The sequence below is a fragment of the Trachurus trachurus genome (assembly GCF_905171665.1).
Source record: "Trachurus trachurus genome assembly, chromosome: 16".
Taxonomy (NCBI): domain Eukaryota; kingdom Metazoa; phylum Chordata; class Actinopteri; order Carangiformes; family Carangidae; genus Trachurus; species Trachurus trachurus.
The window spans coordinates 7615638-7635174 of record NC_139902.1 but is presented as its reverse complement, the minus strand read 5'-3'; the positions used below and the strand labels follow the sequence as shown (position 1 = coordinate 7635174).

Here is a 19537-nt window from a genome sequence, read left to right as displayed (position 1 = left end):
AACTCCACACCCCCACATGTATTTTTTATTTTCTTATTCTCCAACTTGTAGTCTTCACAGCCAACCGCCGCTTTGGCAGAGCTCCCTCTGGATCCATAAAAGACTAAATACAACTTCTTTGACATATGCCGTAGCACTCCCAAGGTTGGTAAACAGACTTTAGTTGCATATTGGGTGTAGTGTTTACAGAGAGGAGGCTGCCCCATCTGTACCTTTGGAAAGCACACTATCTGTGTGGCGTGTCCGGGTCACCGCACATTCCTGTTACTTCTCGACACATCGTATGTCCTGTGTGCTGTGCAGATTGCGTGCTCTTGTGTGGCTCACACTGCAGAAGTCAGTTAAACAGATGGACAGACACACATAAACTCTTTCTCACAAACAAATGGGAGCTCAGCTCACACATCTAAAAAAAAATCTGAAAATCCATCAAACTCAGCTGCTTCAATAAACCTCAGGAGGTATTAATAAATCTTACATATTCTCTCCTGTGCGCCACAGGCAGTGATGTTAGTTATAATATGAAATGTGCTTTGAGAGGCGTTGCACATTAAATGTGGGGTTGTTGTGGCTGATGCAGTGTAGCCCCTTCAGACCTGTAGCAAACTCTGTCACTGCTGCTCGCGCACCGACTCATAATGAGCGAGTGCTGATTTGTAAAACCTGCATGATTTCATGATTTTTAATTGGCTAATTTTTCCGTCCATTTTGTGCCGCCCTTCTGGGTCCTGGTTGGATTTATATAATCAATTATATCATTAGGATTTACTGTTACATACTTAAGCATATGCTTAAACTATAGGTTTTGTCTCCTCTGCTTTTCCATCACACTTCTCCATTTGGTCAGGTATGATCATGAAACAGGTATTAAAAGGTTTGTAATTAAACCCTGTCAGGCAGAAAGTCACTTATATCATCATTCCTCAGCCAGATGACACCAGATACACATCGGCTTTGTGACGGCGGTGACAAGAATCTAAACAGCGCGTGATGGGCGTCTTGACACCCTGCCACCCTCGAGGGGGCGACACTCTGACACGTTCCACTGACATCTGACACATGAGCTGTACACAGTGCTGACACTCCCGCTCTGCACACACACAGACACACACACACACACAAACACACACCCTGTCTACTTTTACTTCTCTTTCACACACAAAACACATACTGTGTGTGTGTGCGTGTGCACTTATATGAACCCTCTGGAGCATATTCACTCATGCTAACTGTGTAGGTCCACATATTTATTATGGATATAGAATATATACAGTCCACACTGGCTCAATGAGGAGTACACACACACACACACACAAATGTGCAGGCAGTCCCAGATTTAGGCAGACAGATAGTCAGAGGCTGCTGAGTGTATAAAGAGGCTCCCTGTCCATCTGCCCCTCTTTGAACTCTCCTCACTCAGGAATTCTCTGGGTTTAAAGCTACACAAGCATGAATAATTAGATAGTTAGTATACACACGCACACTCTTTCAAACCTCAAGGCTTCAACTCTTAATTAAGACCAAAGTTACTTAGTTTCCTACTAAATAATTTGAATTACTGAAATTGACATTTAAGTGTAGCTAAATCTTTGGTAAATGTTTTTGGTCCTTCACTCAGTGCTGAAGCTGTCAGTGGTTTATGAAGGTGGTGGATTGGGAGACGACTCTGAGATCCGAGGGCATAAATGAAGATTAGTTTTTATATTTCATGCATTAACCAAACAGGCAGCAGAATGACGGAGGGCGAAGGTGTTTCTTGTTGATGAAAGTTTCCTCCCTTCGTGATTTCTTTGCCGTGAAATCCAGCATAAAGGGCTGTTGATTGCTGTCGACACAGTCAGGTGAATGCCAGAAGGTCGGGCAGCGCTTTGACAGAAACAGGGGGAGGGTTTGTTGTTCAACCCACGTTGTAAATCGAACGTGTTTTACAGCTGTTCTGAGCGGCCACGGTGCATGAAGGCGGAGTGAGAGCCAGCCGTCACAGAGATGCTGGGCCGTCGTCCGACAAGCTCTGCTGCAGGAACACACCGGCAGCCGGAGCTGGTTGTGCATTTTAAAACCTGAGCACGGGGCTGTTTTCACAGGTCCACTATTGTATGTGGATGGTGTTTTTCTCTGTTATAAAGTCCTTTCAGACCGATGATGATGATAATGATGATGAGTGGCTTCTCGACCCTCCTGCTGACCTTGTTGAGCAGGCATTTCCTGGCGGCCATTTATTTTGGTGATGCTGATGTTTAAACAACGCTCAAGTGATTCCCTGACTTGTTTGAAAAACTCCACACGCTGACAGCTCCAGGGAGAGAGGGAGGGAGGGGAGGGAGGCACAAGGAGAAAACTGATAGTTGACTTTATTTGGTGCTTATAGTGTTGGATGAAAGCGTGTAATTCTGTGGCTAGGAACTGATGTTTATCAAACTACAGCTGAACGCTTGCATCTCTGTGATGGCGAGAAATTGCGCGTTGCAGCTTCTTATGAATCGGCCGCGGTCGTCTCAGCAGCTCCATCATTATGGAAAGTTACGAGGAGTTATGGTTTCCACTCGACCGCTGTAAGTGGTGCTCTAATAATTAGATGCTGATTGCTTTTATTTATCATTTTCCATTTTGTGAACAAGTTGTGGAGAGAGATGATTCATCCCGTCCTTTTCAAGTCGCTGTGGAGGAGGCGGGTGTGTGACCAGAAGCTGCTTGGTTTGATCCCAGGAGCAGCAGGATGAATCAGGGTGGGGAGAATGAAACGGCAACACTTGCCTCTCTTCTTCATTACCGCCATTGAGATGCCCTGGAGCAAGGCACTTAAACCCCAGCTGCCCCAGTGAGGCTGCTCAGTGGCCGGCAGATAGGGCTGTGTGTGTGTGTGTTAGCCTGGCTCTCCGCGATATGGTCCTGTGCTCTGTGGATTCTGGCACCGTTTGGCTCGTAGTCTGACCCCGAAGATATCAGGACTGAGACTAACAATTTTCATGATTGATTAATCTGTAGAATCTTCTCACTCGATTTACTTATTGTTTAAACTGACACAACATAGTGAAAAATGCTCACCAGAGTTTCCCTGAGCCGTCCTTTAATGTCTGCTCCTTAAAGCCCACAGATATTTCATTTAGTATCAGATGGCCAGGAGGGAAATAGATCTGATTCTGCAGTAGTTAATTTCTTTTTTCATTTCATTTGGTTCTGGAGAAGAATCTAATTTAATTTGAATAAAACTCAAACCCAAACGCAAATGTGAAAAAAAAGGTATTTTATTGCCTTATTGTGATTTGGCCAGTGTAGGCTGACACCATGGTTGTAGAGATGGTTGATACAAGTACATTCAGCTTTACTACATGATCCTGTGGGGCCACATTGCAGGAACACGGCCCTCAGACGGCTCAGCCCTCACCCGACTGTGAAAAGCAATTACTTTGAAGCTCTCTATGTGATCTGTATAAGTTTTTATCTCATTAATACAGCGAGATGTGCGACGTGTCCCGGGCCTTGTAAAGGGAGACGCTGCCCGAAGCGATTTCCACTAATCACATTCCCACCCCCCTCTTCCTGTCCGTTCAGGTGCTGGGCCTCCGGCTGACCGGACCGTGGTGATCGAGGAGTACAGGTTCCTGTCTCAGAAGCTGTTTGCAGCCGTGTCCGTCTTCGCCGGCCTCGGCATCCTGCTCGGCATCGTCTGTCTCACCTTCAACATCTACAACGGGAACGTTCGGTAAGTTCTCACCAAGACTGAACCATAATGAACGCATGCTCATCGCTTCATCCCCAGACCCAGATTAATAAGCCGCAGAGTGATTGGTCGATAGAAAATGAATAGCCAACTAGTTTGAGATCAATTGTGAATTAATTAATTTCCAAGCAAAACTATCAATTACTAAATGGTTCTCTAGCTTCTCTAGTGTAAGAATTTGCCATTTTTCTTGGTTTTATAGTTAATCTAATATCACTGATTGGTTGATTGGACAAAAGAAGACCTTTAATGATGTTTTGAAGAAGCCTAGTGATTTGTAACGGGTATCTGTCACTGTTTTCCAATGCTGTACAGACAAAATAATTCATAACTGGCAGATGAATCAATAGGTGATTGCTGGTTGTAGCTCTGGTATTCATCACTCATTGTATTCAAACATTGTGAAGTGCATGTGCTGCGGTATAGCGTCAATACAGGATCGATTCTGGTTTTGTTTTTCCTCTCTACATGTCTGTCCTTGTGAAAGACATTAGTGACAAGTGAGCAGAGTTCTTGTGAAAAGTTAAATGGGGCGCCAGTGACATGAAGGTCACATGTCCAGCTCAGCATAGAGTGAATAGAAGGGATGTAATGTTGAAATCTTCCCATCTCTTCAGGTAAATGGAGAGGCTGAGCGGTGTTACTGCCATGTTTAGCGACTACAAAGTGTAGTGATTTGGGTGTGGCTGTCTGTGAGCTAGCAGCTGGTTTCATTGTCGCTGCTTAAGCATGGCCCTAGACCAAATGCAAATAGACTTGCTTTAAAGAGTGCCTTTTGATCTGGGATTTCCAAGCTTAATACATGTCTGTGAACCAAGCGCAGCATATCTCTGATGTCTTTTTAACATAGTATTTTCACGTTGGACCCAGGTCAAAGTGATTTAAAATCCTGTATAAGTCCAAAAGCTTATCAGTTTTACGGGAAACTGGGGAGGTTTGTTGCTTTGTGGACGCTCAGGACCCTCCTATTGCTTTGATTGTATTTGAATCATAATTTCACCTGTTTTTACAAAACAAGTTTGCCACCCACGGCCTTGTTAGAGTGCAATAAACTACATCACAGATCCACCTTCAAAACAAGAAAATGTCAAATGCAATCACAGCCTTAAAGGAGCAACCCTCTGGAAACAGAAACACTCTGACTCTGTTTAAATATCAGCTCTAGTTCGTCTGCCCATGTGATGTTTTGATGTCTATGCAGCTACAGCAAAGTTTTATTGGGGAATAACCTCCAGCTATCAAAAATGTCAACAGAAAATATTGAATTTTAGTCACTGGGGCCGTTTCACACCTGTACTTCAGTTCATTTGGTCCAGAACAGCAGAAAAGTTATATATTGTTGTATCGTATTTTAGTTCTGCTCTGATTTCGGTTCACACTGGCTTTCTGCAAACAAGCCAGGAGCCAAACACATGATCATCCTCATCCTCATCCTCATCCTCATCCTCATCCTCATCCTCATCCTTCATCCTTCATCCTTCCTTCATCGGCGCTACATGAACCTATATGGGGTAATCAAGCTCCGGTGACTCACAGCAGGTCATGCAGCACTTTAAAGCTTCTTATGCTCATTATTATGTTGTCTGGGGGTCACAAATGCCAACTGATTATAAGCATTATTAGGGCGTATTACTGTGGGATGAGCATGTCAGGCACTTTTTAAAGTACACCGAATTGGGCATAAGAACAGGAGACCGCATTTTTAACAGCTTTTATTTAACGGCCACATGGCATGTGTGAATATATACATTGACTCGAGAAATCACTTCTCAGATTTCTACTTAATAAGGTAATTACATCCACTATTAGCTGGGTATTGCCACTCGTATCCCAAAACAATTCAATTGTGATTCAATTATAAATAATTCAGTTACAACACTAATTTTGCTTGGATATGAATGAGCTCCTTAGAGAGCTAATGGTTTAAATTGCAGCTCTGACCTGGTGCATTATTAAAGATATTAGTGTTGTTAGCCCAAAGCAGCTACATTAATGCACTGTTTAATTTAAAGTGACCATCTGTTTGGGCACACATCTCAAGAGCTAGTAAGCACGTAGGTGATGTGTGTTGCTAACATTGTACTGACAGACACACACAGTTTCCTCTTGTAGCGGCATCTTACACATCTTGTGTACAGATGTGCTTTTTGTCTGGCTCTTCACTTCAGCCCCTTCAGTGCCTTCAGTGGAGCCGCCTCTACCGTGTTTCTGTCTGTCACATGAAGCACCAGGGTTACAGCAGTACACATCCGCAGGAGACTGTGAAGGGCATACAATGGAATTTTATGAATCAATATCGGAGATCGCTTTGAATCGAAGAATCAATTTCTCTCAACCCATGCCTGAAATTGCCTGGTTGTAACATTACAGACCACAACCAAAGCTCCTCCCTTACAATCAGTCTCAAGCTAGTTGTTTGACAGCTTTCCACCCAGCTCACGCAAACCAGATCTTCAGCCAAACAAAATAAGTGTGAAAACCCCCTTGAAGTTTATTTATCCTCTCCTGTTTTCCCTTTCGGTCATGTGCTAACATGTCCATAAATAAATAAATAAAGTTGTCATTCCCAACCGGTACCCCAGGGCCCACTGATAGCTCGTGAAGGTATAACAAAAGGGCCAACAATTCAAACAACTAAATTTTTGGAGCAAAAATAAAAACATAAATGTTTGTGCATTCTTCTTTAAAAACATTTAACCTGTTTTTCTCTTATTATTATTGCCAGTTACTGTGATAAGCAGCTGTTTTGTGGCGTTACCACTTCGTACACTTGTTCACCATCTCGGTGGCAGTATCAGAACAGATATAGCTGGTGGTTAGCAACTGGAAAAATGAAAAGGAAAGAGAGTCAAGATACAGATGGTGATACGACAAGTGCCCTCTCCCCACCCCAGATGTGTGCTGCCAACATTTCTTAGATTTTCAAGTGAGCCACGAGGTGGAAAAGGTTGGGAGCCACTGCCCTAAAGCATCTGGTGCCTCAGCCTCACACATCCAAACAGTCATTCAGGGAGAAACCATGCCAGATTGTCAGGAGCTTCATTCGACCACAAATCAAACAGCGGCAAGACACGGTGCATAATGAGGGAAGAAAGAAACACTTCACCTCAGAAAAAAACACTCCTGCAGCGCAACCAACATCATGTATTCATGGTATGTAACAGCATTAAAGGGTTTCCAGAGGTTCCAAAGGTTGGACCGGGGCCACGGTGCCTGTGTGAATGCATGTACATGTTAATGCGCGCTCGTACGCAGGCAGCAGCACCAGCGTGTGGCTGTACAGTAAATAAGGCGCGTGGCCGCAGGGCAACACAAGGGCAGGTCACCGGGATGAAAGGATAAAAGAGGAGCAGTGGGAGGCTGCGGAGCTGGGTGGGTGGGCAGGTGGGTGTCACACTGTTATGGATTATACCAAACAAAGGAGTCTGAGAATATTATAGTACAGTCATTGTTTCTAATAGAGCAGGTAAATGAACACATTGTCACAACTCCAAACAGGAATCACTGCTATTTTTTTCTTATTATGCTAATTACTTTGGGCTTTATTATCCTTTAAGCTCCTGTCTGCACTTTCATATACAGCACTGTGTTAAAACATGATTAGCACAGACACGCCTCAGCGCATTGGCAACTTTCATCTAATGTCAGAAATGTAGGCAGAGAAATGTGGATGATAAGGAGCTTAGGGCATCCACAATTAATTGTTGCCACCAATGCGAGATGATACAGTGTCTGAGGTTAAATAAAGAAAAAAAACAACTTTTAATGGGATTCACTCAGGTAGCCGAGGTTTCATCTTGTCGAGTTTTTCGAGGTATCCATCTTTGACATCTCTCTCACAGTGGAGGAGAAGGGAGCGGAAAACTATATTTGAAAAATTTCAGCAGCGACTTGTCTCTGCAAGAAACAGTGTCACAGCTACTGTGGATAATACACAGACCTCGCTGTCAGTGTCAGCAGTCTGCAGCCGACCACAGTCGCTCTCCTCCACCGCTGCGGTCAAGGCTGAAATATCTTCATAACACTGGGTTGAAACTGTCATGAAATTTTGTGCAGACATTCACAGTCTTGAGACGAGGAATCTACAAACTTCATGTCCGTCCCTTAACCTGTCATCTGCTGTCATCATTAGGTCACATTTACAACTAATGAGATTCTCATCAGCTCTAGAAATGTATTTTGAATTAGTGGTAATAAGAAAATGTTAAAGGGATAGTTCAACATTTTGACAAATTGGCCCATTGCCATAATCCCTATAGTTTTAGGAGTAGGTTCGTTACCTTTAATTGTCGGTGCAAGATATTTTTAGAATGGCGGAGCAGAGCCGTGAGCTGCTCAGAGTTACACTATGGAGGCTCATGGAATTTCTTGGTTTCCCTCATCAAACTCATCAGATACACAATCCAACAACTCCAAAACGCTCTGGTGGACAAGTTGTGACCTTCACATTCACCACACTATGAGATAATAACGGAACGTTATGAGACACAGTTGTTTTTGAGGCAAATGCAGAGACTGTTTGCCAAGAAACTGCCCCCGACTGGAATGCGCATCAGTGGTTTTGCATGAATTTACCTCAAAAACAACTCTGTCTCGTAACGTTCCGTTATTGTCTCATAGCGTGGTGAATGTGCGGGTCACAACTTGTCCACGAGAGCGTTTTGGAGTTGTTGGATTGAGTATTTGATGAGTTTTGATAAAGCTACGCAGCTCGCGGCTCAGCTCCGCCGGTCTAAAAATAGCTTGCAGCGGCAATTAAAGGTAACAAACCTACTGCTAAGACTACAGGGATTATGCCAAAATGTTGAACTATCCCTTTAACACACACTTTACAGTTGTGTGCCAAATCCAACTATAGAAAAAAAATGTTTTATTAGTGAGTGAGTGTACAAAAGAATAATTACACTTGATGGGTTTTATACTATACTGCAACACATGCTATTAGAGTTGGGCCAAGTTAATTTTACAAACTTAAAGCAAAAACATCATTCTTAAGATGAAACTCTTCTGCTCTGTGTTGTTCTCCAGGATCTCTCTGCAGCTGTTTCACCACCACCCACAGTTCACTTTATTTATTTTCAAGCTGTGAGCAGCTCCCCCATTTCCTTAGCGAGCTGCATCGTGGATGGATAATATCCATCAACAGCACACATACAGTAAAATCAACTATTTAGTATGCATAATGTCTGGTGTGAGTATACTTCATTTTGTCAGTTTTAAAAATATGAAACTACTGAAAAAACCTTAGAATTAGTATATAATATACATTTGGGAAGCCACATATCAGCTTGTACGTCTGAGTTGGAAATATTTGGTATTATTGACATGGGTTATTGCTTCAACCTTGCTGAAAACAACAACAAACATCCCAGAAGTGAACACTTGATGTTGGCAAGAATAGCTACAGCTGCACCGCTGCTGACAACAATATGAAAACCCAATATTAACACTTCAGCTATCCGTTCAGCTCATTCAAAAGGAGCTACGCACTGTTTACACCTGTTTTCACTTGGTAATGAGCTGCTATAAACGATTTAACGCAACAAAGGAAGCTAGTTTAGGCTGTTTATCTGGTGTGACCTCAGTGTTAGCACAAGGGCTAACCACCTTTGGAATAATGCACGAACGCTGCCAAGTTGGAATAAGTGTTGTTTTTTCCCGTTCACTGGTGTTAGCGTTAAGGCACAGCTGCAGAGAGCAGAGCTGCTCGCGTGACTGCGGCCTCTCGGTCTCGTCACCAAACAATAAGTCGGTATTAAAGCGGCTGACAGCATGATCAGTGAGATTATCCAGAGGAATCAGCATATTGTGTCTGAGCATGTTTTGGTATCGCTGCCAATTCATAATTAATTAGGACAGAGCTCACCTGCTGCTGGGCTCCTCAAAATGGAGCAAAACTCTGCTGCACCTTTTGATTTGATGTTTCTGTTCCTGCTGAAATATCCACCGCACAATTTCCTGTCTCTATGTCTCTAGGTGAAAACAAATACAAGCAGATATAAGTGGAACCTGCAATAGACTCTTCACAGAAGACGGGAACTTGCCTCCTGTCAACACTGATTAGATTAATGACTGTCAATCACACATCAAAGGCAATGCTCAAGGAAGAGCGCTGTTCCACATTAGGACCTTTTTTTTTCACCCCGAGTGATGAAACACAGCCAGCTGTCTGAACCACCAAATACAGATGATAACATTTCCATTAAAAACAAACAAGAGAACAATTAAACAGCCACTGATTGCATTTCTGAGAGCTGACAGCAGACCAATCAACACAATTAATGCCTGTTTACTCGGAAACTTATCTGATGTACCTTGAAGCAGAATCGTAAATTATGAGTGTTTTTCTAAACATCTTTCCCCCCCCCCCCCCCCCGTTTGTGTTTATTTATTCTGCCTCCATGTGCTCCTGTTTCAGCTACATCCAGAACTCCCAGCCGTACCTGAACAACATGACGGCGGTGGGCTGTATGATGGCTCTGGCTGCAGTCTTCCCTCTGGGGATCGATGGTCACCACGTCCACAGGTCACAGTTCCCCGTCGTCTGCCAGGTAACAGGAGACAGAGTCAGACAGAGGGGAGGCAGGAGGCTGGGGATTGTCTGCAAATATTTGATTTCACTGATTTGATGCTGGTACTCAAACAGTAGGTTTTTTCTTTTTTGTTTGTGTTTTTACGAATCCTGTATGGAAAAGAAACTTATAATGCGATAGAATCCCAAGTAGATGAAATAAAAGCCTTCATATTTCATGACGTATCTTTTGACATAATTCGCTCAGATGTTGCAGTATCACCTTCTTGAGGCCTCTGACACCATCCTATATTGTGTATATTGAGACTCTTTTAAATTCAATTCATGTTTTTTTTATGGCTGCTGCATTCCCTTATGTATTCCCCCAGCATCCTCTTATATACACCTCCTCTTTGAAAACTGTGGAATCTCCACAACATTTTTAAAAACTAGATAAAGCACTACGTGTTCATTTCTACCAAGGGGCGTGTATTGGCAAGAATGTGGCGATACGATACGTATCACAATACAGGGGCAACGATATTATATATTGCGATTAGGTTTGTCACGATACCATAATTTCAGTAGTCGATACAAATACCAGTAAATTTCCTCGATTCTCGATACTTATTCGATACCATGATAAAAAAATAGATACAAAAAAGAGGATCCTTGTGCTATGTGGTACCTCATGTTTAAATGAGCTCAAACTTGTGGTGTACACCGAACAGTTGGAGCAGCTCGAGGTCCGACTTGGTTTTTCTTTTTAGACTGTGCTAAGTTAGCTAGCACTTGAGCATGGGATGAGCCACAGAACTGTACTCTCGCGTGATTTCATCGTCCCGTTGAGGCTGAGGAGTCAGTGGCTGAATGACTGCTGCCAATCATTAGTCAGTTTTAAATGCATCACATAAACGAACCACCGCCATGAATGTTAGCATGTAAATTTTCAATAAAAGATCTATACAGTGCTTTGGAATATCGCTACAGTATTGTGAAACGAAATATCGCAATATTTCAGTGTATCGATATTTTCTTACACCCCTAGTTTCTACTGACTTAAGCCATTTGCAGGCACCTGAATTATAAATTGAGCTCAGTTTAAGTCTGGCTTTACGTGGCCTCACTGAGCCTAACGTCAACCTGTTCATCCTGGATAATCTACTAAATGTGGAGACTCTGGGTTCACCAACAGAAGCAGTTACTGTATATTGTAAATGGAATTAAATCTTCATATGAAATAAGATAAAAGTGTTAGATCAACAGCAGGAAGGGATGTTCAAGTTGAAATAAATAATGTGATCACATAACTAGAATAGAATCAGTACAAAACGAATACTTTAAAACTAACATTAATATTAAGCCTTGAAGCTAAAGCTGTGAATAATTGTGCTGATTATTATGTTTATAATGAAGGAGTGTATTTTTGAACATTTCCTAGTGATGAACAAACGATCCAGAAAATGTTAAAAGTAATTTCAAACTTTCACTGTATTACATTTATAATCAAGGGAGTTGATTAACAGTGGACAGTGGAGGATGGACAACAGAGGGATTAAGTTTTTATTATCACAAAACTGCCTGATGTTATTCTGAGCTGCGAGGGAACAAGAGTGTGAAAGCATCAGCGCTGTCAGGAAATAATCACTGTGCAGTTTCACCGCTGTAATTGTCATTTTTAATTTATTTATTTTATCCAGGCGGGGTAGCTGCGCTTGTTTTACAGTCACTCCGCATTTCACTAGTGAACTCAGAGTGGGCCACGGCTCCACAACCTGCCTTATATTCCTGTTATACATATATATACAAGCTAATATTAACTCTGGCTCATTCACTTTTTAGTTGTCTTACTTTGAATTTACCTTCCATATACACCTGTTGAGTCACATCGAAGAACATCACAAGTGTATTCTTCTCATCCTGCTGCACACAAATGAAGGTGTCTGTCAAAGAGTAGGAGCTAAAGCCAACACTGGTCTTGTTGTGTTGCACAGGCCTCAGGTCATTGAGAGTTAAGGCACAATCCAAAAGTTTCATGTTCCTGTCAGCAGCCTACACCTCTCTGCTCCCACACCAACATCCACTCCTTGTGTTTGATTTGCTGCACTGCTGGACTTTGCAGTTATTTTATTTCATTTCTTTAAAAAAAAAAAAAAAGACTTTTTACACTTTGCAGTTACAGCTGCCGGTTTCTGTACAACCCCACCCTGCTGTGAAATTGCGTTCCTTCTTAAAGCAAAACACACATCAAGGTGTCGTGACGCCTTGACAGTCTCGGATGTTGCTGCCGGTGTCGAGCAAGGCGCGTGTGAACCAGATCAACAGTGTTTACGGGTTTTTGATCACACGCACTTTGTGGGTGACAGATGATCAAAGTTTAGACTTTGACATAATTCACCGTTGGAGTGGATCTAGTTTGTCTGGTGGTGCAGCCTTGATTTGCAGCGCGCTGGAGCCGCGTCCGGGCGATGGGATCCCGGCTCTAATGAGGACTCGGAGTACTTCTCTGTCACCCATGTTGAATCTTTGTGTTGCGGAGGCGAGAGGGAGATTTCCATTTCTGTCACTTCTGTGCTCTTTGTCCTCGTCCAGCTATTCTCTCTCTTTCTCTCTCTCTCGTTCTTTGTTCTGTCTCTCTCTGCCTCTGACCTTCTCCTCTGGATGGATTTTTTCCTCTTTCTCCATCTCCCCAAACTCATATTATCTCTTTCCTGCTCGCTCTCTGAATCTCACCTCATCACCTATCTTTTCTCTCTGTTACCTTCTCTCCCCTCTGCTGTTGCCCCCCCCCCACCTCCGTCGCTCCAGCTCCTCTCACCCCTCCTAAACTCATCCATCTATCTGTGTCTTCTCTCCCTCCCCTTTCTCACCTCTCTCTCTTGCAAAACCTGTAAACTCTCCCTGTGTTTCCCTTCTCTCTCCTCTCACCCCTCTTTTCTTCCATCTCACCTCTCTTGTTTCTTTTACTCTTATCTTTTTCACTTCCTGTCCTCCCTTCTACCCCCATCCGCATCCCTTTTCTCTTTTTCATCTCACCTCCCTTTTCGGCCTGTCTTGTTCCTCTCCTCATCTCACTTCCCCTATACTTCCCTTTCTTCTCCTTTACCTCTCTCCTCTCTTATGTTCTCCTTCTCTCATGACCACCATCATTCTTATCATTTATCAATTATTCTTTTCTCCACATCCCTTTTCTCTACTCTATTTATCATCTCTGCTCTCATCTCGTCTCCGATCTAATCTCTGCCCTTATTTCAGTTCTTCTCTTCTCTTATCTCATATAATTTCATTTTTGTTCTTATCTCATTTAATCTCTTATCTCATAGATACATATATTTATATAAACTTCATTTCTGTGTCGTCTCTCCAGCTCAATGGATGAGATCGGTACATACATACTGCATGTGTTTTTGTTTTGTTTTGTTTTTCATTGTTGGTTTCTACAAGAAAGCACCAGTAAATGCAAAAGACCTCGCCTGAATTGTTTCAGGGAGATTTTTTTTGTTTTTTACACAAAAACATCCCTCAACTGAAGTTTCCTTCAATTATCATTCTGTGCTCAGAGCAATAACCTTTAATGAACTGCCAGTTGTGCATGGTTTGTGCATCCATGTGTGTTATCTGTTATTCATGATTTGTGCCCACAGGATACAGAGGATCTTGACAAATAGACACAGATCTGCTTAGAACCACTTTGATTGAAAGTGTTTTTTTTTTCATAATTCTGATAAGTGCTGAACAAGGGCACTATGAGTAAAGTGGGACCTGATGTGTTTAGAAGATGATGCGTTTAATTTTGCACCAACTACACACCTGAAACTAAATCTACAGCCCTGGATGAAGATTGAATTGTAACCCTCCTCTCTGTCTCTCCTCTCCTCTCCTCTCCTCTCCTCTCCTCTCCTCTCCTCTCCTCTCCTCTCCTCTCCTCTCCTCTCCTCTCTGTCTCTCCTCTCCTCTCCTCTCTCCTCTCAGTTCCGCCTGTGGCTCCTCGGCCTCGGCTTCAGCCTGGCGTACGGCAGCATGTTCACCAAGATCTGGTGGGTCCACACCCTCTTCACAAAGAAGGACGAGAAGAAGGAGAAGAAGAAGGTAAGGAGGACGAGCGTGTGAAGGAGGGAGGGAGCGAGGGATAAGCCTCTCAGCGGTCTCGGGGGAGTAGAGAAAGGATGGGAGAGGGAGGCCAGGCCGTGCAGCATGTGTGGCGCTGGCTGATAAAAAAAAGTTAGAAACTTTGCAGGCTTCCCAGTAACATAAGCTTATAAGAGGCCGGCTCGGCATCATTCAGTGTGGCGGGGTTGTAGCCAGACTGTGAGGAGAAGGGTTTTGGACACACACTGACATAGATACTGTACTTCACACAAGCACGTGCACCTACACACATGCATGGAAACATGCAGATAATACCAAATTTGGGGCATGCCGCTGACGCTAACGTCATCAACTTTATTTGCATGCTGGCGTGTGTGTTTATGTGTGTGTGTGTGCCTCCTCTTGAAGATAGTGTATCCTGGAGCCAGCAAGATACTGCCAGTCTGCGATGTGTTGTGGGAATTTCTAAGACCTAATCAGAAGAATAAGAGATTAAGCCATTTATGGAATATTTATGAATATGGATGAGTATTAAAGTTCTATGCAGAAATCCAACCTTCGGGGGGTTTATTATTTGAGCCAAAGCACAACGAATCGGGTTGACTTTCAACTCTCTTCATGTCCACAGAAGGGCAATTTGCCAGAGAGCTCGGCGTAAGTATTTAAAGAAACTTTCACAAACGGAGGGGAGAATGAGCGCTTTTCAAATCAGTTTTCATGCAACTCAAGTGAAGAGGCGCCCAAGACTGTGTAATGTGTTTTTTCGTCTTTTTATTTTATTTCTAGCTTTTAGTCATTGTACGCTTGAATAGCTGCTACTATGTTGGAGGTGCTGGGAGTAAGCCGGCGTGGTCGAATCAAAAAAAAAGAAATGAAATAAAATAATAATGATGTGTGGAAAGACAAGGGAGGGAAGCGGGGGGGGGGGGGGGGGGGAGTGGGAAGAGCTCATTTCTGCTGCTTGTTTTCAGTTACGGGTGCATTGCTTCCATTACAGCTCAGGTTACGAGTAATGGAGTTGATATCAGTCACACTGGAAACTGTCCACACACAAGCCGTGTCATCTCAGTGTGTATGAATGATGAATTCAGGTGGCGGCGTAAATAAAGCCAGAGCACCTCCCTGTGTGTGGACTGCAGACACACACACACACACACACACACATACACTGACTCCCACTGCTCCTAAAATATACTCGGACACACACACACATTTGTGCACACACTCAGGAGTGACACAGAAAGACAATTCGTGCCCAGTCATCCAGAAATCACAAGGACGCCTGTCGTATTATTTGTCTTGGTTGTTTGTCTTTGTTTGTGGACTGGCTCGTGATGCCCTTGGACCGTGATGACTATTCTGTATCTGTGCGTGTGTGTGTGTGTGTGTGTGTGTGTGTGTGTGTGTGTGTGTGTGTGTGTGTGTGTGTGTGTGTGTGTGTGTGTGTGTGTGTGTGTGTGTGTGTGTGTGTGTGTGTGTGTGTGTGTGTGTGTGTGTGTCTTTCCTCTATCCCAGCAACACTTGGAGCCATGGAAACTCTACGCAACAGTTGGAGTGCTGCTGGCCATCGACTTCCTGTCACTCATGATTTGGCAGATTGTGGATCCTCTGCACATTACGGTCGAGGTAGAGCATGAGAGACAGATGAGATAATTTGTGTTTCATCACCCATTTGCAGAGAGCGAGCAGCCGCTGTCATCAGTCAATAATGCAGTAATGAGACACTGAGCCTCGTTTGTAGAAATGTTCTTTCGTTTTTGATTCATCTTACACTCAAAGAGCAGCGTCTAAAACGAGGATAGATATCACGTCGTTTCACAAAGCACGGATGAACCGCAGTACTACAACAGCGTCATTTATGGCTTCAGTGATTATATTTATTAATGTTTGATAATGCCTGATTGGACATTTATGGTGTTGCACTGTTTGCGGTACCCTGTGGCATCTATTTAATAAACAAACCTTTGTTAAATTTAACATCCATCGAAGTGAAGAACAGATGTGCTCAATGAAAGTCTACCTCAAAATATTTATACCTTAAAGGTCCCTTGAAATTTGTAGATTTAACGTAATTAAACCTGCATTAATTAATAGCATAACTCCATATTTTACACTTTTCCATTGCTTTATTTTACATGTCGATCCATAAGAAGACACATTTGTGGTTTAAACAGGAAAAAACACCTTATTGTAGTTTTACGCCTCCTCTCTCGAGTGTCTTTGTCTCGCTATAGCAACAACAGGTCAATAAGTCAATGAGAGGAGAGGAGGCTGAGCCTGCAGGAGAAATCTAGCAGATTTCAGGTAAACTCTCAGAGAAACTAAATTCTGCATAATTAATGTTGGTGTCTAGACCGGCATTATCATTTAAAATAACATAGAAATCTCACTTTAGGCAATGTGGTGCCTTTAATAACATTTAGTCAAGAGTCATTTGCTTTATTTTTTCTCTCACTGTGCTGAAAACACAGAATTGGTTGGGCTACCTTGTACTGCACAGTTGTGGGTGAAACATGATGAATGCAGCTTTAATATGATGAAGTTTGTGTTGTAATTAACTTTTTCTTGAGGAGGGCTTTTCTGATCATTTTATGCCACTATTATACTGTAGGTATAAACCTAAGCATATATAGTTTAATAATACACATACACCTTATGGAGTATGAAGAAGTGGAGTAAGAAGATCAATTTATGAGCATTAAACATTGGAATATATAAATAAAAACTGTATTTCTGTTTGCCTTTAGGCTTTGAGACTAAATCCATGATGCTAATGTCAATACATCCTCATGGAAATGCGGTCATCGAATTTTGTGAAGCGCCTCGAGATAAACAGTTTGTGGCTTCACTCATGTGTCATTAAACCATAGCAGAAGAAGAGGGCACCAAGTGATGATGTCATTAAAAGAGGACCAGTCAAAACTCAAACGGTGGAAAACGATGAGAAAATCAGACATTTCTGTTAGTTTCTAGCTGTTTTATACAGATGAGTGGAAACAGTTTTAACGATTACTGTATGCAGAGTGATTGTTGTCAGCTCAAATAATTGTGATCAGACAATTATGTCATAATTGTGACAGGCCTATTCAGGAGATATTTTCACATGTCGGAGCAGGAAAAATAAAAGTAAAATAAATAAAAGTAATTAATTTCTTTTAGCTGCTTCAGGCTGCATTGTTTTGTGCGTGCTGCCTCTCCGTCACACCACCATGACTTACAGAGACACTTGAATGGATCGGAGGCATTGTCAATGTGTTTTGTAACACCTGTGCCTTCCCTCCTATTAGTCCAATTGTCTGCTGTGAAAAAGGCTTATTATAAACCATAAACCACATGAACTCCCAGTTGAACGAAGCGTGGCTGATTTCATCAGCGGGTAAGAATTTCATAAAAGTTTGCCGTGAATTCCTCGGCGGGAGTTTTTGTTTTGCCTAAAGATTAAATATTAACTATTTTTCAGAAAGTGACTGTCTTCCTTGCAGCTTTGAAATCGTCTTTTCACACGGCCTTTAATGATTTCAACAACTGGGCCGTGTCTGAAATCACTCCCTTGTTCACTCAGTGATAATTCCCTTTATATTAGACACTTAGCCGTTAAGTCTATAGAGACTTAACGGCTTACTTACGGAATTATTTTCATTTTGTCATTTTGCGTCATCTATGACAAACGTGACTGCATGACTGAAATATTTACATCTACAGCGTTAACATCTATAGTGTACATGAAGTGTTGTTTTGTTTTTATCCCACTGTGGGAATTTTTGAGGCAACTATAAATTTCACATTAAGAATTTGCTCCAAATTGGACAAAGTCACAAATCTCAACACCACAAGTATCTCTGATTATTTTTTCATATTAAAATCCAATCCGATCCTAACTCACCTTGTTGAGGAAAGTAATAAAATAAAGAAATAGTCCTTGACTCACCTCTTTTGACCAGATCTTCATTAAAATGTAAAGGCTTCTTTCTTGGCCCATGCCCCATCCCTGCTCTGAGGCGGCTGCAAATCATTTCAGGACTTGCGTAATCCTGCTGACAATCGTATAAACAAACAGACAGGTATGGATGAAAAGGGAATGATTTCCTTTGCATTGTTTACATCACTTTGCAGACATCGTCTTCTTATATTCCCCTTGTACAGCACATTCACCAACCTGTCAATCTAGATCTACTGGTAGATGGTTTAGATTTTCCATGCGAACAATAGAAAAACGAGTCCATACCTGAGGAAATGTGCATCCGCATGTTTTTGCTATGTGACAACAAAATATGTTTGTCAGTAAAGCTGCAATTCAACCTTGAACCACAAAATGGATCGCAGTGGTTTTCACTTTGTGTTGTAACAATAGAACAATGATTCAGTTTTCTCTCTCTAAATAAACAAAAACAGCCTGTAACTATTTACCCAGCCATAATGGTGGAGGCCCCATGAAAGAATGAGAAAACCTACTTCTCTAACTGCACTGGGAATTTAGTTGTTGTTTGCAGTATTACAGTTGTACTGTCTAAAAATGCTGTAAGAATGGTAAATCAAATCTCAAGGTGCAACTTTACAAGCTTCTCTGAATAAGCAGAACAGTTAACAATGACTTCACATGATTTGTCACTTTGTCAAGAGGTTTTTTGTTTTGTTTTGGGTTTGCTTTATGTTTTAGTTTCTTCATAAAAATGCAAAATAGGCCACATGCCTTTATTTATTTTTTTTGCTGGAATGAAATGAATTCAAATTTAATTCAATATTTAGTTATAAATCAGAGTGTGATGTGTTGTGAAATTCTCCAAACAAGAAGCTGTGGCTTTCAGGTTCTTTCAGTTCATCGGTGGTTGCAGTCATTTGAAATCTGGACCTTATGTAGTTCAAACACAGTTAGTTCAAATAAAGAGTCCATGGGTGGGAAACTAGAGGTGAATCTTGACTTTTCCTCCTGACATGATAATAGATAGATTATGATTTTAACTCAGGCCGAGCTCAGGGATCTTTAAAAAAAAAAAAAAGTTTTTCCGCCACCACCACCAAATGCCCATCAGCGGCACAGGGATGTTCTCTCATAGGATGAATTTGTGACACAAACAGTGCAATAACCCATTCATCAAACTGTTGCCCCACTGCACCTCTGGGCGTCAAAAAACTCCACAGGGTACCTTCAATATGTGGAACCATTTTTACAACCTTAGTGAAGCCTCATTGCTGCAAGATGTGAATATTCATCCAAT

The 19537-nt window shown here is 42.1% G+C and overlaps 1 protein-coding gene across 1 annotated transcript in view; it reads left to right on the top strand.

Annotated features, from left to right (window-relative positions):
• The window catches only part of gabbr1a (gamma-aminobutyric acid (GABA) B receptor, 1a), a gene marked incomplete at both ends in the record, with an annotated part of 72466 nt that overhangs the window by 44956 nt on the left and 7973 nt on the right, over positions 1-19537 (top strand). Inside the window, 4 exons of the mRNA XM_083990484.1 lie at positions 3553-3703; positions 10140-10272; positions 14205-14321; positions 15837-15947. Coding sequence (XP_083846610.1) covers positions 3553-3703; positions 10140-10272; positions 14205-14321; positions 15837-15947 — 512 coding nt within the window. The remainder of the gene's footprint in view (positions 1-3552; positions 3704-10139; positions 10273-14204; positions 14322-15836; positions 15948-19537) is intronic.